This window comes from Mirounga angustirostris, unplaced genomic scaffold (assembly GCF_029215605.1).
Source record: "Mirounga angustirostris isolate CCGP_5_RB_7025 unplaced genomic scaffold, mMirAng1.0.hap1 SCAF_1, whole genome shotgun sequence".
In the NCBI taxonomy this organism is placed as follows: domain Eukaryota; kingdom Metazoa; phylum Chordata; class Mammalia; order Carnivora; family Phocidae; genus Mirounga; species Mirounga angustirostris.
The window spans coordinates 199,129,867-199,157,170 of NW_026991709.1; the positions used below are offsets into that span (position 1 = coordinate 199,129,867).

General features: G+C 39.1%; 1 protein-coding gene across 17 annotated transcripts in view; it reads left to right on the forward strand.

Annotated features, from left to right (window-relative positions):
* The window catches only part of MAP4 (microtubule associated protein 4), a 200,285-nt gene that overhangs the window by 71,297 nt on the left and 101,684 nt on the right, over positions 1 to 27,304 (forward strand). For 11 of the 17 annotated variants that reach the window (XM_045862517.3, XM_054504786.2, XM_054504787.2 and 8 more), the window contains one exon: positions 16,212 to 16,277. The exons of the other annotated variants lie outside the window; for them this stretch is intronic. In XM_045862517.3, coding sequence (XP_045718473.1) covers positions 16,212 to 16,277 — 66 coding nt within the window. The remainder of the gene's footprint in view (positions 1 to 16,211; positions 16,278 to 27,304) is intronic. 17 annotated transcript variants of the gene reach the window in all.

Below are 27,304 nucleotides of genomic sequence, written 5' to 3' on the forward strand. Positions count from 1 at the left end.
ATGCATCCCATAGATTTTGGTTGTTGAAGACATCCTTTGAAATTTCAGTTCAGGGCGCCTGGGTGGCTCAGTGGGTTAAGCGACTGCCTTCGGCTCAGGTCATGATCCTGGAGTCCCGGGATCGAGTCCCACATCGGGCTCCCTGCTCTGCGGGGAGCCTGCTTCTCCCTCTCCCCCTCCCCCTGCTTGTGTTCGCTCTCTCGCTGTGTCTCTCTCTGTCAAATAAATAAATAAAATCTTTAAAAAAAATTTTTTTTTCAGTTCATTTCAGTTTGTCATGTTTTATTGTATGGTCCAGAATATGGCCTGTCATAGTCAGTGTTCTCTGAGCACTTGAAATAATATGATGCTGTTACTGTGTGGAGTACTCTTTTTATGTCAATTGAGTCTACTTGGTTGATAATGTTGTTGAGGTTTTCTGTATCCTTACTGACTTTGTATCTACTTGTAATGATTTCTGAGAGGGGGAGAGATGTTGAGGTCTCCACAGAATTTTTTTGATTTGTTTCTTTCTCCTTTCTATTCCACCAATTTTTATTTCATGTATTTTGAAGATCTGTAGTTGACATACAGGGTTATATTAGTTTCAGGTGTACAATATGGTGATTCAGCACTTCCATATATTACTCAGTGCCCATCAAGATAAGTGTACTCTTAATCCCCTTCACCCATGATTGTTACATCTTCTTCATGAATTGACCCTCTTATCGTTATGTAGTATCTCATTATTTTTGGTAATATTGTTTGTTCTGAAGTCTCATTTTTGTCCTACTAATAGAGCTACTGGAGCTTCCTTTTGTTTAATGTTGACATGGTATTACCTGTCTGTATCCTTTTACTTTCAGTGCATTTCTTTCTTTCTTTTTTTTTTTTTTAAAGATTTTATTTACTTATTTGAGAAAGAATGAGAGAGAGGGAGAGCATAAGAGGGGGGAGGGTCAGAGGGAGCAGACTCCCCGCCGAGCAGGGAGCCCGATGCGGACTCGATCCCGGGACTCCAGGATCATGACCTGAGCTGAAGGCAGTTGCTTAACCAACTGAGCCACCCAGGCACCCCTTTTACTTTCAGTGCATTTCTTTATTAATATTTAATAAAAGTGGGTTTCTTGTAGACAGAATATATGGGTCTTGCTTTTGTGTCCAGTCTGAAGATCTGTCTTTTCATTGGTATTTTAGACTATATTTAATGTGATTATTGATATGGTTGGATTTAAATCTGTCATTTTGCTAGTTGCTTTCTATTTCTTCCGTCTGTTCTTTATTGTTTTTCTTTCTGTAAAAAAACCCAGAAATATTGGATTAATTCAATATTTTTTATGATTTTGTTTTTAACTTCAATATTGGCTTATTATGTATATTTCTTTTAAAATTTATTTTATATTTGGGGCGCTTGGGTGGCTCAGTCAGTTGGGCATCTGACTCTTGGTTTCCACTTGGATCATGATCTCAGGGTCTTGGGATCAGGCCCACGCGGGGCTCTGCACTTGGCATGGAGTCGGCTTGGGATTCTCTCCCTCCCCCATTCCCCCCCTTGCCCCTCCCTTTGCTCCCCTTGCTCAACCTTGGCTCTCTCTCTAAATAAATGAATGAATAAAGTCTTTAAATTAAAATTGTTTCATATTTGACCTACTGTTTACAGTGTAATTTCTTCCAGTTTGCTGTCCAGTAATATTGTACCACTTCATGTATAGTGTAAGATTCCATGCTAAACAGTAAATGTCCAATTCCTCTTTCATTTTTTGTTTTACTGTCATACACCTAATTTTACATATGTTAATAACCTACATTGTTACTCTTTTTTTTTTAGATTGTCAGTTACCTTTTAGATTAAAATTTTGGGAAATAACCTTTTACAATTATTCTAATTTTGACCATCTTGGGCACTCTTTATTTCTTTGTATAGATCCAGATTTCTATCTAGTACCATACTCCTAATGCCTGAAAGAATTCTTTTAACATTTTTGGGGGGGGGGATTTTTCTTTTTTTTAATTTAATTTTATTATGTTATATTAGTCACCATACAGTACATTATTAGGTTTTGATGTAGTGTTCCATGATACATTGTTACTTTTAACATTTCTTACAGCACAGGTCTTTTAGCAGTGAATTATTTCAGCTTTGGTTTATGAAAAACAAGCATTCAGTTTTGGAAGATACCTCTCCAAGGTGTATATTCTTTGTGACTTTTTTCTTTCATTTAGGAAAATTAGTCTTCCCACTTGGATAGTTTGTGATGAGAAGTCTGTTATAATCTTTTTTTTTTTTTAAGATTTTATTTAATTATTAGAGAGAGAGAGAGCATGAACAGGGTGAGGGGCAGAGGGAGAAGCAGACTCCCCGCTGAGCAGGGAGCTCGACGTGGGCTCGATCTCAGAACCCTGAGATCATGAACTGAGCTGAAGGCAGACGCTCAGCTGACTGAGCCACCCAGGCACCCCCAAGTCTGTTATAATCTTTTTTTTTTTTTTTTAAGATTTTATTTATTTATTTGACAGAGAGATAGCACAAGTAGGCAGAGAGGCAGGCAGAGGGAGAGGGAGAAGCAGGCTCCCCGCGGAGCAGGGAGCCCGATGCGGGACTCAATCCCAGGACCCCGGGATCATGACCTGAGCCAAAGGCAGCCGATTAACCAACTGAGCCACCCACGCGCCCCCAAGTCTGTTATAATCTTGATCTTTGTTCCTTTTTGCCCCTCTGGCTGCCTTTAGAATTTTATCTTTATCTTTGGTTTTTGGCAGTTGGAATATGTTGTGTTTAGGTAGTATCTTGGTATTTGTCCTGCTTGGGGTTCTCCGAGCTTGATCTGAGCTTTGATGTGGTTTATGAAGTTTGGAAATTTTTGGATTGTTATCTTTTAAAAATACTTCTTTGCCTTATTCTTTATCTTTTCTCCTGGGATTCCAGTGACATTTTTATTAGATTTTTAGGTATTGCTTCACAGCTCTTGGATGCTTCCCCCCCCTTTGTTTTCTGTTTCATTTGGGTACTTTCTTTTGACCTATTTTCAAGTTCTCTGATTCCCATCCCCCACCCCCGCCCCCTGGGTTTCGTTGAATCTAATGTGGAGCCCTCAGCACTCTTTAGTAGCTTTTCTGGTTTTAATCTCTAGCATTTCTATTTGACTCTTTTCTTATAGTCTCTTCTGGCTCTCTGCTGAAGTTCCCCATCTGTTCATGCATATTTTGATCTTTTCCACTATAGACTTTAACAATATTCATAATTATTTTAAGTCTCTTGTCTGCTAAATTTGAACATCTGGGTCATTTCTTAGTCTGATTGTTTTGTCTCTTGACAGTGGTTGTTTTTGGGGGGGCACTTTTTATGTGTCTCTTAATTTTTGAGTGAATGCTGGACTTCACATGTAAAACAGTAGTGACTGAGATAAAAAAAAATATTTATGCCTGGAAGTAGTCTTGTCTTTTTTTTCACTAGAGTTAATATCAAGGGTTGAGTCCGTTTAGGCTAGGGCAGAGTTAGGTTTGAGTTTCGTTGTTACTATGATTGTCTTCAGTGCAGTACTGGCTTCAAATTCCTCTGTTCCTTGTGCTTAGAGCCAGGAGTGCGGTGCTGAAAGGTTCCTCTCAATGTTCTTGTTCCACTCTTAGCTTTTGGTCTCCCTGTGCACCTGTGCCCTTGAAGGGTGTTTGTCCATGTGCTAGCCCCTCCCTTATCAGAAAGGGCTAGCCTGGAAGTAGATAGGAGTTTTGTCATCTTTGGTTTTTGGTCCTGGCTTAGGCTTAATCCTGTGTGCATGGTTGAGTCTTTCTCAGTAATATCCCTCTTACAGTGGGAGGGTCTTCTAATGGTATCCTGCAGGATCCTGGGTAGGACTTACTGCTCCTCCCCTAGGGTAAGAGGATATTTTCTTCACTCTTTCCCCAGCTGCAATGGGTCTTTACCCAGGACCTGGAGTTGACAGGGTTTGGCACTCCCCCCCCCCCGCCCCCCCAGCAGCTCAGCTTTTGTTTGTGTAGAATAGAAGGGTGGGGTGGTTTGGGGAGGTCAGGGCCGCACCCCTTTCCTCTAGTGGTGGCTTTCTCCCAAGTCTGCAGAAGGACACTTTCCCACTCAGCTTGCGGTCTTATGAGCATCTGGTAAATATCTGTACAGGCAGACCTGCAGGTGATGTGAACTCCCCTTGCGTGGATGCCAGGGACCCTATACTCTCATGCAACTATCATTAAACTTTTTAGTTGAATTCTTCTTACCTGCTGGTGTTACACTGCACATCTCTCCCTCACATGCTCTGACACAGGACAGCCAGTGCTTACCTCCCTGTCCTGGAGGGCCATGTCTTGCTTTGGATTTCATTTTCTGTTTTCCTTTAGCAATGCTTCCACCACCTGGGACTCAGCTTAGGTGGGTGAGGATAATGATGTGGCAGCAGTAGATTTTCTTATGCTTCATCTTGGGTGACTTGTGTACCATTAACTTAACCCCAGAAGAGGAAAGTTTTTTTAGAAACTATTTTGCTTATAAAAATTACGACATTGTCCCTAATATTTTTAATATGTGAATAACCTGTAGTTAAGTACTATAATTAAAAGTTCATTAATTCAGGGAGACTACTCTAGAAATTGGTAACCATGATTACTCCAGGAAGAAGTAGCTGGCTGGAGTGTAGGATGGGAGGGAGCCTTATTTTTACTGTTTATCCCTTTGAACCAGTTGGGTTTTGTACACGTGCATTTACTTATTAACCTGTTCAAAAAGAATAACATAAAATTTATAATTACAGGAGAACTAAATTACAAGTTTCTAATTTTTTTCATACGACCTTGTTTGTAGAAGGTTTGGTTAAGAATAAGTGGGAGAGGGGCGCCTGGGTGGCTCAGTCGTTAAACGTCTGCCTTCGGCTCAGGTCATCTGGGATTGAGCCCTGTATCAGGCTCCCTGCTCTGCGGGCAGCCTGCTTCTCCCTCTCCCACTTCCCCTGCTTGTGTTCCCTCTCTCACTGTGTCTCTGTCAAAAAATAAATAAAATCTTAAAAAAAAAAAAAAAAAGAATAAGTGGGATTAGGAGAGGTGGCTGGAGACATTGAAGAAGAAAGGAAAAGAATTTCTTTATTTGGTCTTGCAGAGATCTGGGGCAGTGAGTACACTCTCAGTGAATGGGGGCTTCTCTACTGTGAGTCTGATTTTTATAAATTATCAGACTCTGGTGGATTTTGCCCAAAGGATAGGTTTCATGTTTGTGTTTTACCTGGAGAACGTTCTAAGTAGATGTTTTTTCTTCTGAATACTTCTTCAGAAGTGATGGAAGGGCCCTAGACTTCATTATTTCATGTTTATACTTCATTACTTCCTTATTTCATGTACATCCAACTTTAAGTTTGATTTTGTTATTGGATGAGATTCAGTAAATTATCACTGGAGCTCTAGATGTGATTTTGCAGCAGCCTCAGGTAGGCCAGCCAGTGGAAATTGATCAACCACTTTCTTGCATCTAGGATAGAAAGGGCAGTTGAAAGGGTTACATGTAATAGAACTTTTTGGATAGTGGTGTTTCTATGTCTTTTCATTCTCACATGCCCCCACCCTAATTGCCCTCAACTTAAAAAGAGGGGTAAGCAAGCAGGCTGCCTTTATGATACTTAACACAGAGTAGGAAATGTTGCTCCCCCCCACCCCCCTATACAGTTCCTGCCCCAAACCTGGAAACAATGATTTTTCAAGCCTTGTTACTACTGGATTTGTCATTGTTTTTAGGCCTTTTTTGTGGATACACTATACTCTTTTCCGTTTTACCCCTATTCAGTTTTGTTTCCATGAGTATTTTTATTTTCTTATTGCCCCCATAAAACGTCTAAATAGCCAAACACCTTGAAATAAAACTGGTATCGTACTACTTCTAAAATGCCTGTCACCTTGGGAAACAGTTCTCAAAATACTTTTTCGGATACATGTATTGATTTTTTTTCTTCTTCGGAGATGTTATCTAGATCAGCTCTATGTGGCTCTCTTTTGTAGGCCAGGGAAACAAAAGACAGCTTTCTCATATATGAATAACAAAACAGTAATACTTTTGTGACTTTTGTTCATTCAAAACATTGTCGTAGATGTTTGAATGAGCATCTAGCACATTGTTGATGCTTAGACACAAATAATTGGCAAATTTGTGAACAAGTCACTTAATTTTTCTGAACTCTGTGCTTAGTTCTACTTGTGGGAGTGGGAGAATATCTTCTTCCCAGCATTCCAGGAGGTTTTCACGGCTAAGAAGTTGTTTCTATTAAATTTATTTTTAAAGATTTTATTTATTTATCTGAGAGAGAAAGAGAATGACAGAGAGAGTGGGGAGGGCGAGGGGTAGAGGGAGAAGCTGACTCCTCGCTGAGCAAGGAGCAAGATGTGGGACTCGATCCCAGGACCCGGGCACAACCCAAGCTGAAGGCAGACGCTTAACCACTGAGCCACCCAGGTGCCCTCTATTAAATGTTTTAGGACATTTAGGACATTTAGGACAGTGGTTCTCCAAGAGTGGTCCTTGGACCAGCAGTAGTATCCTTTCACTTGGGCCCACATGGAATCAGAAACTTTGGGTATGTCTGTGTTTTAACAAGCCCTTGCAGGTGACTTTGAGGCACCCAAGAGAAGAAACATTGATCAGGAGAAAGGACCAAAGTCCTAGAAAGGATGATAACTAGGTAACTGCCCAGTGAGTTCTTGTTCAGCTGCCGGGCCTTCTATCACAGAGCATCGCAGCCAACTTTATTGGCCACCAGAGGGCGGTGTTGGAACACACCTGACTTTTTGCACTAGAAGGTGCCCTTGTGCTGCGATCATGCTGAATCCCCCCATTTTGCCCAAAGTGACTAACTGTGGCAGTCTTCCTCACAGCACACATGCCCTCTCAGCTTCTTGCTACTAACCTTTGCCAAATTGGTTTGCCAGCTGTTGGACTCTGAAGTCACTTCAGAGAGAAGAGATTTAACAAAACAATAAATTTGAATATCTTTATTTCTCAGAGCATACAATTAGTTTAAAAAACGTGTGTTGTTTTCAGTGCTGTAGGTGTTTAGCTGAGAAAGTTTTCATTTCATTCCCCCTCTGGGGGAATCGGTGAAAGAAGAGAGGGTAGCATCTTTTGAATTAGGACTTACCCGGTAATGTACAGTGACCCTCTTTCCTACTCTACAACCTAATTGTTGGGGCACCTGGATTGTGCAGTTGGTTGCGTGTCTGACTCTTGGTTTCAGCTCAGGTCATGATCTCAGGGTGGGGGGGTCGGGCTCCATGCTCAGCTCAGAGTCTGCTCGAGACTCTCTCTCCCTCTGCCCCTCCTGCTCTTTTTTTTTTTTTCTTTCTCTCTCTAAAATAAATAAATCTTTAAAAAAATAAAAATCAAAAAATAAAACCTGTTGTTTTTATGTTATAATGTTTGTTTGTTTTGATTCTTCTCTCCTCAGCTTTTTTTTTTTTTTTAAGGACTGTTAGGTGTTATATGTATGGTAGAATCTGAGTCTCTTTTATTTTCTTCTGACCTCCTTGTTTGGCTTTTATTTTATTCTGGTGAGTTGCTTATTTCTTAGACTTCCAGTTATTACATAGTATGCTAATGTCACTTAAGCTAGATTTTTATATAAGGCAAAAGTAAAATAATTTCACTGTTCTCCCAAGGTTACTTTAAAGTTTAGTGATTAATCTACAGTAATCTATAGTCTCCAGATTGATCAATCTAGAGCTGATCTATCTGTAGTTAATAACAATAGTTGTTAACATTTACATAACACTATACAGTTGGCACAATACTGCCTCTAGTATTATTAGTCCTCATGATAACCATGGGGGGTAGATACTATCCCATTTTCCAGGGGAGGCTGTTAAGGATTAGAAAGCACAGGGAATTGGATTTGATCATTTGTTTAATAGTGACAGACCACAATTGTACCCAGATCTCCTGATTTTAAACCCGGTGTTCTTTCGGTGAAACCATACTGTCTTCACGGATGCACAGTTTCTACTTAATTTAGCCTTACAGAGGCTATTTTTCAAAACTAAAGATTCACTTATTTAACTCAAGGCAAAATTATTAGACATATAAGTACTGTCTTCAGGAAATATAAATGCGAGCCTTACTTCATCTGTATATGAAGAACTTGAGCTTTGAACCTGAGCATTGTAAAGTTTTCCACTTTCTCAGACAACTCTTTCACATCTTCTTTCTGTTCCAACCTCCAGCACTTAATTAACTCTCCTGTTCATATTCTCAGCCAAAGACTTTTATAATTATAACAAAGAATCAATAGACTCAGTTAGAAGAGAACTTCTGCACAGTTCCCCCCGCTGCATCCCCCCACTGCATCTCCTCCTAACCTACCGTCCCCTGTGCCCTTTACTCTGCTCTTACTGCTGGTGTTCCGGGCGAGCTGTGCTCTCACTCAGGGCCCTGCTACAAGCAGTTGTCTCTTCTGTCTCCTGCACCAGCGGTTCCTCTCATTCATCGGCATCAAACATGCCATAATTTTTCCCTTCAATAAGAAAATCCTGTCTCAGGACGCCTGGGTGGCTCAGTCGGTTAAGCGGCTGCCTTCGTCCCGGGTCATGATCCCGGGGTCCTAGGATCAAGTCCCACATCGGGCTCCTTGCTCAGCGGGGAGCCTGCTTCTCCCTCTCTCTCCCTCTGCTTGTGCTCTCTCTGTCAAATAAATAAAATCTTAAAAAGAAAAAAAAAGAAAATCCTGTCTCAACCGGCTGCCCATCTCATTTACTTCTTTTTTTCTTGCTTCTTTGAAAAAGGTGGATCTAGGACCTGTCTGGTTCTGTCTGGAGCACCCCCCCACCCCCATCCTGCAGTCACCCCTGCCATACCACCCAAACTGCTGCTTTCACAGCGCCAACGAGGAATCCTGGATGGCCGCAAGGGTTTTAGCATGAGCAACTGAAATGAAGGAATTGCCATCAATTTGAGATTGGGAAGGCTCTAGAAGGAGTAGATTTTGAGGGGAATATAAGAAATTCAGGGAATTGTGGGAGTTGTCAAAGTGTGAGTTACGTGACAGCAGGGAAGATCCTCAAGTGGAGAAGAGCAGTGGGCAGCTAGGTAAGAGTCTGGAGTTCAGAGGAGAGTTCTGGGCTGGAGATACCAGTCTGGAGGTTGATGATATTTAAAGCTTTGGCCAGAGGTAGTAGTTGTAAAGCATGTCATTTTCAGAATGTTTTACTTTTGCCACATAAAAATAAGTTACACCACTGTTTAGTGTATCCAAATCCTTCAAAATATATAGCATTTTGATTCTCATCATCTATTTTAAAAATGCATGAGCAAGCTGTTCTTTATCATTGGAAATGTAAATCCTTCTTTTGATTCCTTCAACTCTTATTTCTCCTTTGTGTTTGTCATAGATGTTTATCTTTGTATAATACATTTTATAGTTGAAAGGTTTTTCTTGATTGTTATGTGTTTTTGTAGCAAAATATGTATATAAGCTTAAATTTTAATTTAAAATGTTCCTGTAGGGGCACCTGGGTGGCTCAGTCAGTTAAGTGTCTGCCTTCGGCTCAGGTCATGATCCCAGGGTCCTGGAATCGAGTCCCACATTGGGCTCCTTGCTCAGCAGAGAGCCTGCTTCTCCCTCTCCCTCTGCCTGCCACTCTGTCTACTGTGCTCTCTATCTCTCTGTCAAATAAAATAAAATTTAAAAAAATCTTAAAAAAAAAAAAAGTTCCTGTAACCATAGGCTATAAGTATTAATTTGGTTCAGAAGAAAAGTTATTATTACAGTTACTAGTAGTATACAACTGATCACATATATTATAATTTTTGGTAAATCATAACTAACCATAAAAGTTGAATTTGATTGGAAATGTTTTTCTTTTTTCTTTCTTTTTTTTTTTTTTTAAGATTTTATTTATTTATTTGAGAGAGAGAGAGAATGAGAGAGAGCACATGAGAGGGGTTAGAGTCAGAGGGAGAAGCAGACTCCCTGCTGAGCAGGGAGCCCAATGCGGGACTCGATCCAGGGACTCCAGGATCATGACCTGAGCTGAAGGCAGTCGCTTAACCGACTGAGCCACCCAGGCGCCCTGGAAATGTTTTTCTTAATGATGGGGATTTATATTTTCCTCAGATCATGAATCTGTGGATCATTATTTTTTGCTGGGATGAGAGAGAATTTAGCAATTTCTATTGCTATTTGTTTAAAAAAGATTTATTTATTTTAGAGAGTGTGCATGCAAACAGGGGAGGGGGCAGAGGGAGACAGAATCTCAAGCAGACTCTCTCTGAGCGCGGAGCCTGACGTGGGGTTCAAACCCATGACCCCGAGATCATGACCTGAGCTGAAATCAAGAGTTGGATGCTCAACTGACTGAGCCACCCAGGCGCCCCTATTCCTATTGTTTTAATAAACGTAATAGCCAGAAAACTTTATTCACATAGCTAAGTATGTGGGAATAGAAGTCTTATTATGGCAATATCCTCCATTCTTTGAGTTATATGTTAAGAATTCCATAAGTCAATATTATTAGAAATTATTTTCAGTTAGAAATTCTTTTCAGCGTCCTATCAGAAGGCAACTACGTTATGACCTCTTTTAATTTTGATGAAAGCAAAGTATTGGAAACTATTTAATCTGGAAGAGGATTTGCTACTCAGTGATTAGATAATTCACTTTGTTCAGGGGCTTGCTTTTGTTTCATGAATCTGGGATGTTTTCTTTTATCCTTCTGAGGGAAATGAGGTAGTTTTTTTTTTTTTTTTTAAAGTCTATTTGCTGTATCAGCATTGTTTCCCTGAGTGATATTTATTCTCTTTGAATGTGATGCCTTACTTTTTTGGTAATAGTGTTCCTCCGTTATTTGGCAATACTATCTATTTGAGATTCTCCCACCTGCCTCTGACAGGGATATAACCGTGCTGCCAGGTGGGGTGTGAGGGCTCCCCATTCCATCTGGGGGTCCGCACAAGGCAGACTTGTGCCGTGAGGGAAGGAAAGTGTGGGGGGAACGGGGACTGGCTTGATAGCTTTTAATGGAGTCCTCATCATCCCTGCTGTTTGTAAGCATAGAGGACCTTGCAGTCCTGCTTTCCTGTGCCTTTGGGCTGTGGGTTTTTTTCGGTGTGATCCCATTTGCTTTCATTTTCTTGGATATTCCTTGTAATTTCTAGGACTTCTTTTAAGCCATCTTTCCTGCTGTTTTTTTTTTTTTTTTTTTTTTTTTTAAGATTTTCTTTATTTACTTATTTGAGAGAGAGCGAGTGAGCTGGGGAGGAGCAGAGGGAGAGGAACAAGCTGACTCCACGCTGAGTGCGGAGCCCGACTTGGGGCTCATTCCCACCACCCATGACCTGAGCCAAAACCAAGAGTTGGATGCTTAACTGACTGAGCCACCCAGATGCCCTTATTATTATTTTTTAATTATTTTTTAAAAATTTTATTATGTTATGTTAGTCACCATACATCATTGGTTTTTGATGTGGTGATCCATGATCCATTGTTTTCATATAACACCCAGTGCTCCATGCAGTACGTGCCCTCCTTAATACCCATCACCGGGCTAACCCATCCCCCCTCCCCCCCCCAAAACCCTTTTTGTTTCTCAGAGTCCATAGTCTCTCATGGTTCATCTCTCCCTCCAATTCCCCCCCATTTTCCCCTTCCTTCTCCTAATGTCCTCATGCTATTCCTTATGTTCCACAAATAAGTGAAACCATATGATAATTGACTTTCTCTGCTTGACTTATTTCACTTAGCATAATCTCCTCCAGTCCCATCCATGTTGATGTAAAAGTTGGGTATTCATCCTTTCTGATGGCTGAGTAATATTCCATTGTATATATGGACCACATCTCCTTTATCCATTCGTCTGTTGAAGGGCATCTCGGCTCTTTCCACAGTTTGGCTATTGCGGAATTGCTGCTATGAACATTGGGGTGCATATGGCCCTTCTTTTCACTACACCTGTGTCTTTGGGGTAAATACCCAGGAGTGCAATTGCTGGGTCATAGGGTAGCTCTATTTTTAAATTTTTGAGGAACTTCCACACTGTTTTCCAAAGTGGCTGTACCAACTTGCATTCCCACCAACAGTGTAAGAGTGTTCCCCTTTCTCCACAACCTCTCCAACATTTGTTGTTTTCCCTGTCCATTTTTGCCATTCTAACTGGTGTAAGGTGGTGTCTCACTGTGGTTTTGATTTGGAGTTCCCTGATGGCTAATGATGATGAATATTTTTTCCTGTGTCTGTTAACCATTTGTATGTCTTCTTCAGAGAAGTGTCTTTTCATATCTTCTGCCCACTTTTTGACTTGGTTATTTGTTTTTTGGGTGTTGAGTTTGAGAAGTTCTTTATAGATCTTGGATACCAGCCCTTTATCTGTAGTGTCATTTGCAAATATCTTCTCCCATTCTGTGGGTTGCCTCTTTGTTTTGTTGACTGTTTCCTTTGCTGTGCAGAAGCTTTTTATCTTGATGAAGTCCCAAAAGTTCATTTTTGCTTTTGTTTCATTAGCTTTTGGAGATGTATCTTGAAAGAAGTTGCTGTGGCCGATTTCAAAGAGGTTACTGCCTATGTTCTCCTCTAGGATTTTGATGGATTCCTGTCTCACATTGAGGTCTTTCATCCACTTTGAGTTTATCTTTGTGAATGGTGTTAGAGAATGGTCGAGTTTCATTCTTCTGCATGTGGCTGTCCAATTTTCCCAGCACCATTTATTGAAGAGACTGTCTTTTTTCCATTGCATATTTTTTCCTGCTTTGTCAAAGATTATTTACCATAGAGTTGAGGGTCCGTATCTGGGTTCTCTATTCTGTTCCATTGGTCTATATGTCTGTTTTTGTGCCAGTACCATGCTGTCTTGGTGATCACAGATTTGTAATATAGCTTGAAATCAGGCAATGTGATGCCCCCAGCTTTTTCTTTTTCAACATTTCCTTGGTGATTCCGGGTCTTTTCTGATTCCATACAAATTTTAGGATTGTTTGTTCCAGCACTTTGAAAAATGTCACTGGAATTTTGATCGGGATGGCATTGAAGGTATAGATTGTTGTTGGAACAATGTTTATTCTTCCGACCATGAGCATGGAATATTTTTCCATCTTTTTGTATCTTCTTCAATTTCTTTCATGAGTGTTCTGTAGTTCCTAGAATATAGATCCTTTACCTCTTCGGTTAGGTTTATTCCGAGGTATCTTATGGTTTTTGGTGCTATTGTAAATGGAATCGTTTCTCTGCCCTTATTATTTTTATTAAGGAAGCTCTACACCCAATGTGGGGCTTTAACTCATGACTGAGTCACATGCTTTATCAACTGAGCCAGTCAGTCATCCCTACTCTTAAATTCTTTAAGGTGCTCAATTAAAATAGGACTTTATGTCTGTGAAAGTCTCCTTTTTATCCCTATCTCTGGTTCCCCATCAGTGGCATTTGGTATATATTCTTTCATTTTTTTCCCCTGATTATTTGTATGTGCGTGCGTTGTGTTTGTGTGTTTTATAATGCTATTATGCCATATTTGCTTTTATTTTTTCTTAATGTGTCCTGGCCATCTTCCCATTTCAGTACATGAAAAGCTACCTAATTTCTTTTAAAATTGCATTATTACTTCACAATTTAGCGAATCTGTCGGTGAGCATTTGTTACTTTTTAAACAATGACATAATAAACATCTCATTAGCATCCATTTTTGTGTACTTTTATGTCTTTCTCTGAACTACATACCTAAAATGGATTGTCAAGTTAAGCATTTCAAAATTTGATAGGCTGCCAAATTGTCTCATAAAAAGGATGTTCCAATTTATATTCCTCCAGTGGTATATAAGATTACCTGTTTTCTTTTTTTTTTTTTTTAAGATTTTATTTATTTATTTATTTGAGAGAGAGACAGAGAGAGAGAGAGAGAGAAACAGCATGAGAAGGGATAGGGTCAGAGGGAGAAGCAGGCTCCCCGCCGAGCCGGGAGCCCGATGCGGGACTCGATCCCAGGACTCCAGGATCATGACCTGAGCCGAAGGCAGTCGCTTAACCAACTGAGCCACCCAGGCGCCCAAGATTACCTGTTTTCTTACACTGTTGCCAACAGTGGCTATTATTAAATTTTAAAAAGATTCTATCACTCTTATGACCAGAAGTTGGTATTTTTTGTAATTTGCATTTTCCTATAATCTGCATTTTATTTTCTTACAATCTGCATTTTAAAATGAGGCAGATTTTAAAAATATGTATTCTTTCTTGAGCTAGGAAGAATAAATTTTATAAGCTTATTTTGTGGGCATAAAAGCAAATTTATTCCAAACATGTTCTATCCCATATTTGGCATAAATATGGGATAGAACGTTTAGTATCTCTTCGGTAAGTAAAACACAGTACATGAAGCCCTAGCATGGTGCCTTGTGCTAGTGGGTATTTAATAAAAGTCTATTCTCTTTCAGTCCTTTATTCCTTTTTCTTCCAGTTAATTAATAGTCTCCTTTCAGTCTGCTTTGTTCTTTAGGTTGTTCTCTGTAGTTGTTCCTCTGTTATCTGAGATAACAGAATGAAAGACTTTTCAGTGAGTTTATATGAAAGATTTCTGCCTTGGATTTGTAGGAGTCAGAAGATTGGGTAGTGTAGTTTCTTGTCTTTCAAAGTAAAACCTTGCATTTTATATTTTTGTAGCATACATTCTAGATTTTTACTTGTCTTATGAAAAATATCTCTGTGAGGTTCTTGAGAGTGACTCATGGGAAACTCTTGGGTTGGCAAGTTGATGGCAGAGCTAGACTGGTTGCTGAAATTTTATAGTCAAAGCCTTTAAGAAAAGGTTGTACATCCTTATATTGATCTATGTAGTCAATGCAGTTTCATTCAGGATATAGAAGAGCAAGAGAACTAGAACAACCAAAACAGTTTTGGAAAAACCCAATTTAGAGGACTCACATGACCTCTTTTAAAGACTATACAAATTCAATAATCAAGATGGTATAGTACTGGAAAAATGAAGAGACTTATAGGCTGGTGGAATAGAAGAGATAGAGTCCAGAAATAGATCCACACATAGTATGGTCAGTCGATTTTTCAACAAAGGTGCAAAGGCAGTTAAGTGGAATAAGGATAGTCTTTACAACAAATGATACAGGAATGATTAGATGTCCGTATGCAAAAATATGAATCTAGACCCATATTTTATACCATATACAAAATTAATCATGTATCATAGGCCTCAAAATGAAACCTAAATTTGAAAACTATGAGTTCTAGAGGAAAACATAGGAGAAGGTCCTGTGACCTTGGGTTAGACAAAGATTTCTTTTTTTTTTTTTTAAGTTTTAAAATTTTTAAGTAGGCTCCACGCTCAGCATAGAGCGAACTTGCGGCTCAAACTCACAACCCTGAGGTCAAGACCTGAGCGGAAATCAAGAGTCATCACACAACTGACTGAGCCACCCAGGCGCCCTTAAACAAAGATTTCTTAGCTACTTCACTGAAAACATAAGAAAGCATGAGGGAAAAAGTGAACAATTAGCGTTCATCAAAATTTAAACTTTTGCTCTGCAAAAGACACAGTTAAGAGAATGAAAATGCAAGTCATAGGCTGGGAGAAAATATTTGCAGAATTCATCTGATAAAAGGGTTGGTATTGAGAATAAATAAGGAATCCTCAAAATTCAGTAATAAGAAAACAAATAGCCCAAATAAAAACGATAAAAAAATTTGACCATTCAGTTCACTAAAGAAAAGGATGACAAATAAACAAACACATGCAAAGATGCTCAACATCTTTAGTCATTAGGGAATGAGACACAACTATATTAGAATAACTAAGATTAAAAGAAAACAAAAACAGTTCTCTGCTCCCAGAAGTGATATTGGTGACCATGTAATTCTCACCCTTAGGAGCAGCAAGGATGATGCCCTGGACTTTTTATGTGGGAATTGTTTTAATGGCCCTTGTAGCATTGGATTTGAATCACAGACGCAAAATCTGTGGTGCTTCATAATGGTTTTGGAATGGAATATAATGGTGATCTTTGACGGTTTACAGAACAGAAAAGATTTCGGCTTGCTTATTAGGAAGGGTTCTTCTGTAGTGTTTGGGTATCGTAAAATTGAATGACTCTGTTCTGTTTCTTGGTTTCCTTTTATTGGATCTTTACATTTTGGACAGATTTTTATCTGCTTTAAGCTCATGCCGTGAAGAGTGACAAAAGTCTACCTGGTTAGATAGCTTTGAATCTGTTTTTCATATTGCTGTCTGTCATCGTGGGTAATTACTCTTTGTGGTTATTGCAGGTACTCCATCCAAACCAACAGGGCTAGCCAATGGTGATCACGGAATAGAAAGGAATGATACTACGGGTAAGTGGTTCCCAGGATTCCCCAAATGTGGGGCTGAAACAGTCACAGTAAACACCTTGATGAGCTCCTTTGAGGAAGATTCTTAGTGAATCACATGAACTATTTCTAAGGATATTGTTGTTCTTGTTGGTGTATTCATGTCCAGGGCCCTCTGCCACATAACATCTCCAACAATGGAAAGAGTGAATTTCCTTTGATGTTTCTTAAGTTATTTGTTGTAATTACACCACACAAGAGCTGGATCAATCTTAAAAATACGCTTATAGATGCAGACTAATCATCATCAAAATATGTTATATTGGAGGCATTTGGCCACTACAGCTCTTTATACAGGCTCTTCTCCACTGTACTTAGCTTGCTTTCCGTGGCTCAATGTTAGGAAACCCGTGAGCTGCAAATTAAAAGTTCTTCCCTTTTGATTTTGCCCTCAGTCTTTCTCTTAGTCTTTTTCCCTTGTTAACTGTTATTTTTGAAATCTGTCTCTAACTTTAATGCCTAGCCCATTAACTAGGGCTTTGATACTCCATCAGCTAGCCCTGAACCCCTGTGGCTTTCCACCTCATAACTAGCACCAGCCCCCAATCCCCAGTGTATTTGTATTGAGCAGAATTCTCTAAGCAGTAGTGGGGCTCTCTTAGGTAGCTGATAAGGAGAGTCAGCTTGTATTTCTGTAAATAACTGCACTGATTTTGCAGTTGTGATCAGGCTGACACTGTTGACCCAAATGAATAGACGTTTAATGGTCAAGTAAATTATTCTTTGCAACAGAGCATGCTCTTAACTGGGGCATCACATTTGATTGACATTACTGTACTGGAGGCAAGCACTAGACATGGATTGTGTCTGTGTTTCTCTTGTATGCCTACCTCAGCCTGGAGAAGATTTTCCTTGAGCCACCGTATGATTTCTCGGTTTTTAAGGCTTCCTTCTGTTAGCAACAGCAATTATTCTAGGATTTATTCTTTATTCTGTGACCTTTGGAAATGTTGTATATATCTTTGTACCTCAGATTTATTGATGGCTGGTTTCCATTTGTTGTGAATGTTAGTTTTGCTCCGTGACATTAACATCCTTATTAGCAGCTCATGACTTAGAAACTCTTTATTTTAAGGTAAAAACATCCAGAAGTGCCACCTTATCTTCCAGTTTTGTGAACTGAATTTTTTTAATTTTTTTTTTTTTATAATCTTTGTTGTATTATTGACTGTTTCTGTGCCTGCTTTGAAAGCAAAGTCATCTATGTAGTATAGTTTTAAGGAAACATTTATGGCAATATCCCTGTGATTAAAGGAGAAGCTTGAACATGAACTTTTAAAAAATGAGTAAGTTCAGCTTTCTTTAACAAGGAGGCAGTGCCAGGGAAAAGAAAGGCTTGGAGGGGATTGACTTGATTAGCCAGTTGAAAGAGTGGATGCCATTTTCATCCAGAAAGGAAGCAGCTATCAAAACTAGAGAGAGTTCTCCAGCAAGATGTCAAGTGTGACCAGAAGAGACTTTGTGTAGCAATTGCTTCCCATTGCCAATTCTTAATAGCACAGAAAAAAAGAAGAGGAAAAACATACAGCTTGGCCCTTACTGTTTCAAGACTTTTAGTTCCCTGGTGGCAAAAAAGAATCCGAATATTTATGAACTACCCAATGACATTATGGCAGCAGGTAGAATATAGTTTGCATATGGGAAGATGTTTGCATTCTGAGTTTGACCACCTGAAAATATGCATGTTTCACTGGGGATGGGAAGGAGGAGTAGGGAGGGGACGGAGAGTGCATGTTTCTGGAGCATGTTATGACCTCATTCTAATTTGGCCATTACTAAACTAGAGCACATAGCTCAGTGCCATTTTGAAAATTCCCATTTCTGTTTCGTTCAGGATGTTGTCTCTAGTCGTAATTGCAGACCAGTTCCACTGATAGCGTATAAAGGGTTTATGAGCATCTTGCTATGTTGAACTTGCTGTTTACTAATGACCTGTGCTTTTCTGCCTTTTCCTTCCCCTTCCTACTTCTTCCTCCCTTTCTATTTTTCTCCTCCTAGAAGCCTAGCGTGTCTCTCCACACTGGGGCTGCTGCAACACCAGACCAGTGATCTTTCCTAAGCACCGTTACACTTCTAAAACCTTCAGCATTTTGCAGAGCTTTGCTTTTCCTTCCTGGACATGGTGTAGAAGAAGCGGAGGGTAGTTCTTCGGGGCCTATTTCTGCTGATGCCTGAGCAAACCACCTGCTTCCTCTTGTGCTCTGCAGGGCTTGATGGAACCTCCTTTCCCTTTGTGAGCACAAAGTGCACGATGAATTCTTTTTAATTTTAGTATTTTATAAAAGTCATCTAAGGTCTTTTATTTCTTGTTCTCTTTTAAAACTCATTTTATCATTTAATTCAGTCTCACGTTTTTTCTTTTCTTTAAACATTTTGAGTTGGCCTTTTCCATTTGGTTTTCAGATCTTCAAAATGAATCAGGATCTCATAACACCAAGTGAAAACGTGTGCTTTCATAAAGGGATTGAGTCCACCAGTACTGCATTGACCCTCCCTTCCCCTCCCCCTCCTCTCTCTGTGAGCTTGCTTTTAGGGAAGGGTGATATTTCAGGCTACCTAGGTTTCTCTCCGTCTTACTAAAATCTGAATAACTATAGCTATTTTAATTTAAAGTTTTCTCATTTAGAGTAGCTCAGATTAAACTTTGAAAAGCATTTCCTCAAATTAAACCATATTTTGTTATTTGCAAGTTGGGCTGAAATGGTTTCTATGACGAAATTATGGTTTATTTGTCTAGAGGCTTAGATTCTCTTGAAAATCTGACAACCTTTTATTGTTTATGAAATTTTATAACTAAAGTTACTTTCATAACATGATCATGAGCTATCAAAACAAGAATTGAGAAGTTAAAGAAAATGCAACCCTGTTTTGTTAGACTACTCGGATGTTGATACAGATAGAAAACAGCTTCTATAAAAATATGGGAACGAAAGTACATTGCAGTACACTGAAGAACCACAACCAGCTTATCAGTTTTCTAATGAAATGGTTATCAGATTGGACTCACACTCTGTTCAGGTAGTGTCTAGTATCCCTTTGATCTCTGGCGCAGCATGCCAGTGGGATTGGTGGACCACATGTGAAGACCTTTACCATGAACGTTATTACCACTTATACTCCTTGTATTCTGAGGATTGTCCCAGTGGGACTTTCTTATTCTCGTTCCTCATTTTCCCACACTAAGAGCTAAAAAACCTGGAAGAACAACTTGGAAAAAGTACTGCGGAACTTTTCAGATAATAAGCTTTGATTGGACTTTGAGAAATAGAATATAAAACCTGGGCCATGTTTTGAAATCTTAGAGGAGTTCTGGTTTAAGATCCAGAATGTGAAATACTCTTTAATTTTCTATCCTCTTACTGATTATGGAGGTTATCGTAATCACCAAGCTATTGATTGTTTCAAATTAAAATAAATAATTGGCAGTATGTTCTGAAGAAGATTTTGAGATGTACATTATTTTAGATCCTCTGACATGAAAGTGCTTTTGAGATGGAAGTTTAAACCGAGTCTCTTTGACTTCTGGAATTTAGGAAGCATTCATTCCCTCTTCTGATCACAGACGGGGGCCACATTGCCAAGAATTCCTCCTGTGAGTTCTTGGAGAGAAGACACTTAGAGGAGGCACATTTTAGAGGGAAATGCTGATGCTTCCCTTCTAAGCAGTTGATAATGAAAACTCTTACCATTGGAGAGCACCCATCAAATAGAACATAGCATTTTCCCTTCGGTGTGTAGTTGTTCACTATGTTTTTTGGTTCTCTGTGTGTGTTTGGTTGGTTTGGCTTCGGTTTTTTGGCTAGGGAAATTTTCAAAACTGGTAGTGCTAACTTTTTAAGGATCATGGTTGACATTTTTCTATCACCGCTAAGCAGTCTCTACAGCTTGTCTTAAGTGTTTGAAGAAGCCTGGGTGCAGCTCGGCTCTGGCAGTGGTCAAAGGGACACACACTCCATTATTACATTGATTTATTCCACTTTTTTTTTCCATTTTGCTGTGTTTTTGTTTGACTTTTTTTTTCCAAAAAAAAATTTTTTTTTTAAACAGAATTGAAATTTTCTACTAGCCAGCTAAAATGTGGTATATATTGTTAGCTCTCTCTGTTTCACTTGGATGTTTCATTTTGTTTTGCATATAGCTTTGTATGAAGCAGCCAGTTCTATAAAGAAATGCTGTGTTGCCATCGTGGTCACACGCAGGTGTGAGGTTACCAGACTGGTCAGGGTTGTTCTATTGAAATATGATGTTTCTTATATGTAATCTTTCTCTCTCTCTCTCTCTTTTTTTTTTTTTCCTTTCTTGGCCCAATGTTGAAGATGTAGAACTTTGTTTACAAATAATATTTTATATAGCCCCATTCATGCACCTGAGTTTATATTTTTTGTGACTTTAGACTTCAACAGTTTGTATATTGGGACATTTTAATGTGATCATTGTGCTAAATAAATTACACTAATAAAAATCTTACATTGACACCCTACAGACTGGATTTTGGTTGGAGTCTTAATTATTGAAGTATAACGTGACTAAGACATGAGTTTGGCAAATAAAGACTCTTGAAGAATGAGTTCTTGGTCTAGCTAAGCTTCTGATCCCACCCATAATAATTTCATAATTGTATGGGTTTTTTTACTTTACCAGGCATTTTCATTCACTTACGTTGTCGTTTTTGATTCTTTAGAGTAACTCCTTTTTATCCAGAAGCCCAAATGACTGATATTTTATAGCATCTGGTGAGAAAAACAGTTGGCAGAGTGGCAATATGCAGTTAACCCAAAAGAGTTTCATGGTATATCAATTATTGTTAGATGCCTTCTAATACTACATGTATGTTTAGTTAATACTCATTTTCATAATCTTCCTAAAATACATTCTGAATTATCCATTGAAACTGTTACATTCAATGACATTTTAATTTTGTAACTTTATTATTTAATGAACTTTAGTATGCTGCAACTGGGAAGAATTCAACAGAATGCCCAGTTCCCTACCCATTCTGGATTAATGTCTCCTTACAGTAGGTAGATTTGCAAATGCAATATGTTGACTGAATTAAGACATTGAAAAGGTTCTATGCCTAAGGTAATTTGCATGGCATAAATAACTTTTTTAGCTTGGCAAGACATTTCTTTTTATTGAAAAACCTCAATTTAACGTTCTAAGTTGTCTTTTTAAAGATTTTGTTTTTGAAAACCCAACGTGGGGCTTGAACTCACAACCCCAAGACCGAGTCACATGCTTCACCAACTGAGCCAGCCAGGCACCCTCTTAGGTTTCCTTTTTTTTTTTTTTTTTTTTAAAGATTTTATTTATTTATTTTGACAGAGAGAGACATAGCAAGAGTAGGAACACAAGCAGGGGGAGCGGGAGAGGGAGAAGCAGGCTTCCCGCAGAGCAGGGAGCCCGATGTGGGACTCGATCCCAGGACCCTGGGATCATGACCTGAGCCGAAGGCAGACGCTTAACGACTGAGCCACCCAGGCGCCCACCCTCTTAGGTTTTCTTTTACTAAGAGGGCTTAACACAATCTCTTCTTAGGTTTAAAGCACAAGAATTTAAATACTATAAGTAATAATTCACAAACCTCACTAACTTTCTTATAAGTACACTAGTATTAAGGCTTTTGGTGGGATGGGGACAATTCTCAGATCTTATTAGTATATTCATTTTGATGAAAGTGACATGAGGGGTGCCTAGCTGGCTCAGTTGGTTAATAACGCGTCCAACTCTCGGTTTCAGCTTAGGTCATGGCCTCATGGGTTGTGAGACTGACCCCACATCTGACTCATCTGGGAGTCTGCTTCAGGATTCTCTCCCTTTGCCCTTCCCCCTGCTTGCCCTCTCTCTCTCTCTAAAAATAAAATCTTTAAAAAAAAAGAGAGGTGAAACCTGGCCCCTTGTCAACCTGATAATATGGTGGAGCTGGGAGGCTAAAGAGGGTTCTGGACAAAGACACAGTACTGATCGGTTGGGCACAGAATATCAGCTTCATTTCTAAGTAATGTGTAAGAGTGGATTATCCTCAATTTTATATTGATGCTGTTTCCATTACAGTGAAGGCTTAACAAGACTTAACCACAAATTATTTGTGGTATAAACCTCGGTGCTACCATGGAGGCTAAGCTAGATGCAGTATACTAAGTGCTCCACAAATGGCTGTTTCCACTGTGAACAGACTAGGTGGTTTTTTATTGTGAGAACTGTTCTGAATGTGATGTGGTATCAATCTCTCAGGTCATACCAGCTGGGAGACAGTAAAACTGCTTTGTCAGAATGTCATGACACAAATGAGATCCTAGGTGTTTCATCACTGTTTTCCTGTAGCATCAGATAGGGTGCAAGGAATTTAGCATTAGAAAAATTCTGAGAGAGGCACCTGGGTGGCTCAGTCGGTTAAGTGCCTGCCTTCGGCTCAGGTCATGATCCCAGGGTCCTGGGATCCAGCCCCGCATTGGGCTCCCTGCTCAGCGAGAAGCCTGCTTCTCCCTCTCCCACTCCCCCTGCTTGTGCTCTCTCTCTCTCTCTGTCAAATAAATAAATAAAATCTTAAAAAAAAAAAAGAAAAGAAAAATTCTGAGAAACCAAAAATGTGAAATCTTAGCAGAAAAATAAATCTGTAATGTTAGAGTTTCTGAGCAGCTATTATAACCAGCATCTAAGTTGGCATTATAACTTATAAGTGAAGCCCGAACATAAAGCTGCACACCGTGTTCCTAGATGTGGACACAGCAAGACCTCCTTTCCCCCTTTCTCCTACCCAAATCCTGGAAACAAAGGTTTGGTTTCTTTCTTTTATTTTCCAGATATGAGTTTTATGTTGGAGACACATGAGTAAAATACGAACACCTTATGTTTCTTTTTTTTTTTTCTTAAGATTTTTATTATTTATTTGTCAGAGAGCACAAGCAGGGGGAGCAGCAGACAGAGGGAGAAGCAGGCACCCCGCTGGGCAAGGAGCCCGATGCGGGACTCGATCCCAGGACCCTTGGATCATGACCTGAGCTGAAGGCAGGTGCTTAACTGCCTGAGCCACCCAGGCGTCCCAGAACACCTTATGTTTCTTGAAGGTTTTTGTTGTTGTTGTTCATGGTTTTCTGGTAAAAATGTAGAACTAATCAGAAAATTCCACATATACCATTAATACAACATGTTACATTCCCTTCTAGGGTGTTTAGGACTCCCTTGAAAACCAGCTCATGCACTGAGCTTTTAATTGTACAGTGAGTCATTTGATTTCAGTTTCTACTGGAGCTTGGTATTGAATAAGACAAAACCGCTTCTTCGTGAGCTTTGAGTGAATCAATTTTTCTGATCTACTTTTTATTTTTATTTTTAAATTTTTTAAAAAATAATATTCATTTGAGAGAGAGAGCAAGTGAGCACGAGCAGGGGGGAGAGAGGGGCAGAGGGAGAAGCAAGGAGCCCGATGCAGGGCTCGATCCCAGGATCCTGGGATCACAACCCGAGCTGAAGGCAGACACTTAACCGACTGAGCCCCCCAGCACCCCTGATGCATGTTTTTAAAGATTTTATTTATTTATTTGACAGAGACACAGCAAGAGAGGGAACACAAGCAGGGGGGAGTGGGAGAGGAAGAAGCAGGCTTCCCGCGGAGCAGGGAGCCTGATGCGGGGCTCGATCCCAGGACCCTGGGATCATGACCTGAGCCGAAGGCAGAAGCTTAATGACTGAGCCACCCAGGCGCCGCCCCCCCCAATATACTTTTTAAACCATAACTTTGTATGATTTGCTTCTCTCTGTGGAATGAAACTCCACCTTATGCCAAAAGGCATATGAAGATAGAGAATATTTTTTTATTTGTAATTTCATAAGCAATATATGAATACATTCTCCTTTTTCTTTTTTTTTTTTTTAAAGATTTTATTTATTTTTATTTGAGAGAGAGAGAATGAGAGAGAGGGAGTACATGAGAGGTGGGAGGGTCAGAGGGAGAAGCAGACTCCCTGCCGAGCAAGGAGCCCGATGCGGGACTCGATCCAGGGACTCCAGGATCATGACCTGAGCCAAAGGCAGTCGCTTAACCAACTGAGCCACCCAGGCGCCCAATACATTCTCCTTTCTAAAAAAAAATTAAAGCATTATAAATATAGCCATACTCTAGAGACCAGAGGAGTTTTATTCAAAGAACTAATATTCACACAGAGCTTCTGTAAATTGATCTTGTATTTTTACCTGAATGTAGACTTGAACAGGTTTTTCTGATATATCTTATGAATAATAGGGATACCTGTCATTTGTATAACCCATTAGAGTTTGTAAACTGTTTTGGAATGTATAACAGTATATCCGTTTTTCATTTGAAGAAGGTGAAGTTAGGTTCATACTAGAGCTCAAAATTGAACCTAGGCTGATGAGCCCTGTGCTGTCTTTACCACAGTATGTCATTTCACAGTGGGTCTTCTAAGTGCTAACCAAGTGTCACAAAGGCAGTTGGAAGGAACAGACCTTTAAAGGCCTGTTTTAAAGCCTTTTTAAGGCACTACTTTCTGGGAGAAAATCCAGGCCAAGGCAAGGGCTTTATATGTACATAGGTAGTTTATTTTGAGAAGTGATCCCATGAAAAAAAAGTAGGGGACCAGGAAAAGTGGAATTGGAAAGAGGAAAAGCCAGTACGATGAGGTATTACTTAGTTACTTCTGTGGACAAAGTGGCCTTAATCCTGAGCCATCTCTTGGCTAACGGTTGTGCTTCTGGGTTTGCACTTTTGCAATGCTGGACTGCAGATATCTCATCTCTGGTATCAGGGATGGCGTGCGGCAGAAAACAGTCAAATCACACCTACATGCAGCTGGATGCTGCATATGTTATAGGTGGAGTGAAAGATGGGCTTTTAAGAAGGATTGGGCACAAGAGGTGTCCAATTAACCAAGAGGTTAATTCAACAAAAAATTCGTCTGCTTATGCCTTATTATAAGGAATGAGGTTCTTGAATTCTACCAAGAGAATTTGAAGGAATTCTACATATCACAGAACTAATTTCCAAAGCCTAATTATTAGAAACTATAGAACTAATCACAAAAGTTAGTTCTGGAATTTCCCATCCTAATATTTTTCTTCTTGAATCAGTTTCAGTAGTTCCTGCCTTTTTAGGAATTCGCCCATTTCATCTTTTAATTTGTTGACATACTGTTGTTTCTAATTTTCTCTTATAAAGCCTTTTATTTCTGTAAGATTGGTGTTGACATCTCCTCTTGCATTTCTGAGTTTAGTAATTTGAGTCCTGTCTCTTTTTCCTGATCAGTCCAGTTAAAGGTTTGTCAAATTTGGTTTTGTTGAGTATTCTCTATTTTTCTTTTTTCTACTTCATTTATTTTCACTTTCATTTTATCATTTCCTTTCTTCTGCTTGCTTTGGGTTTAGTTTGCTCTTCTTCTGGTTTCTTAAGGTGGAAAGTTATGTCATTGATTTGTGATTTTTGTTTTTTACCCCCCTTTAATGTAGGGATTTACAGCTATAAATTTCCTTCTAAGCACTGCGTTAGCTGCATCTCGTAAGTTTGGGTGTGTTATGTTTTCATTTTCATTCATCTTAAAGTATTTTCTAATTTCCTTGTGATTTCTTTGATCTATTGGTAATTTAGGAGTTTGTTGTTAATTTCCACGTATTTGTGAATTTCACAAACTATCTTCTGTTGTCATTTCCTAATTTCATTCCATTGTTGTTGTAGAACATACTGCATATGATTTCAGTCCTTTTAAATATATTCAGGCTTGTTTTATGGCCTAACATGTGGTCTGTCCTAGAAAATGTTCCATGTGTACTTGAGAAGAATGCATATTCTGCTGTTGTTGCATGGAGTGTTCTATAAAATGTCTGTTAGGTCTAGTTGGTTTATAATGTCGTTTAGGTCCTCTATTCCTTATTGATATTCTGTCTAGTCCTATTAATTACTGAAGGTGGGGTAGGGTAGTGAAGTCTCCAATAATCATTGTTGAACTGTTTTATTTCTCAGTTTGGTTAGTTTTTTATTCATGTATTTTAGAGCTCTAATGTCTTAAAGGAGAAATTTGAATAATGTAATTAACTCTTACATGGTTTTTACATTGCTCACAGATTCATTCCTTTTGAAAAATTCTAGGGTTTGGATAAAAGGATGTAAATAAATGAATACTACAACTGTGAGCTTCTAGGAGCTTCCAAAGCAGCAGCAAAATGTCAGTCACTGGTAGGAAGATTTAAAATGCTTTTTGAAAAGATGATTTTTTCTTTCAAAATCCAACCACTTTCTTTGTTTTTTTGGTAGAAATAGGAAAATCTATCCTAAAATTCATATAGAATCTCAAAGGACCCTAAATAGCCAAAACAATATTGAAAAAGAATGAAGTTGGAGGTTTCACACTTCCTGATTTCAGAACTTAATTGCAGTGCTACTACAGTAATCAAAATGGTGTGGTTCTAAGATAAAGATAGACATATAGACCAAGGAATAGAATATAGAGCCCAGAAATAAATCCTTGCAAATATGGTCAGATGATTTTAGACCCTTGCAAATACGGTCAAATGATTTTAGACAAGAGTGCTAAGACCATTCAGTGGGGGAAAAGAGAGTCTTTTCAACAAATGGTGTTAGGACAGCTGCATATCCACACACAAAAGAGTGACATTGGACCCTTACTTTACACCATATGCAAAAAATAAGTCAAAAGGGATCAAAGACCTAAACATAAGAGCCAAAACTATAAAACTTTTAGAAGAAAACATAGGGCAAAAGCTTCATGACATTGGATTTGGCAATAATTTCTTGGATATGACACCAAAACACAGGCCACAAATTAAAATAGATAAACTGGACCACATAAAAATTAAAAACTTTTGTGTATCAGAGGACACTATCAGTAGAAGGCAACCCACAGAATGGGAGAAAATATTCACAAAACATGTCTCAAGGGATTAATATCCAGAATATATAAAACAGTCCTATAGTCAACAACATAAAAACAAACAACTAGATTAAAAATGTGCAAGAGACT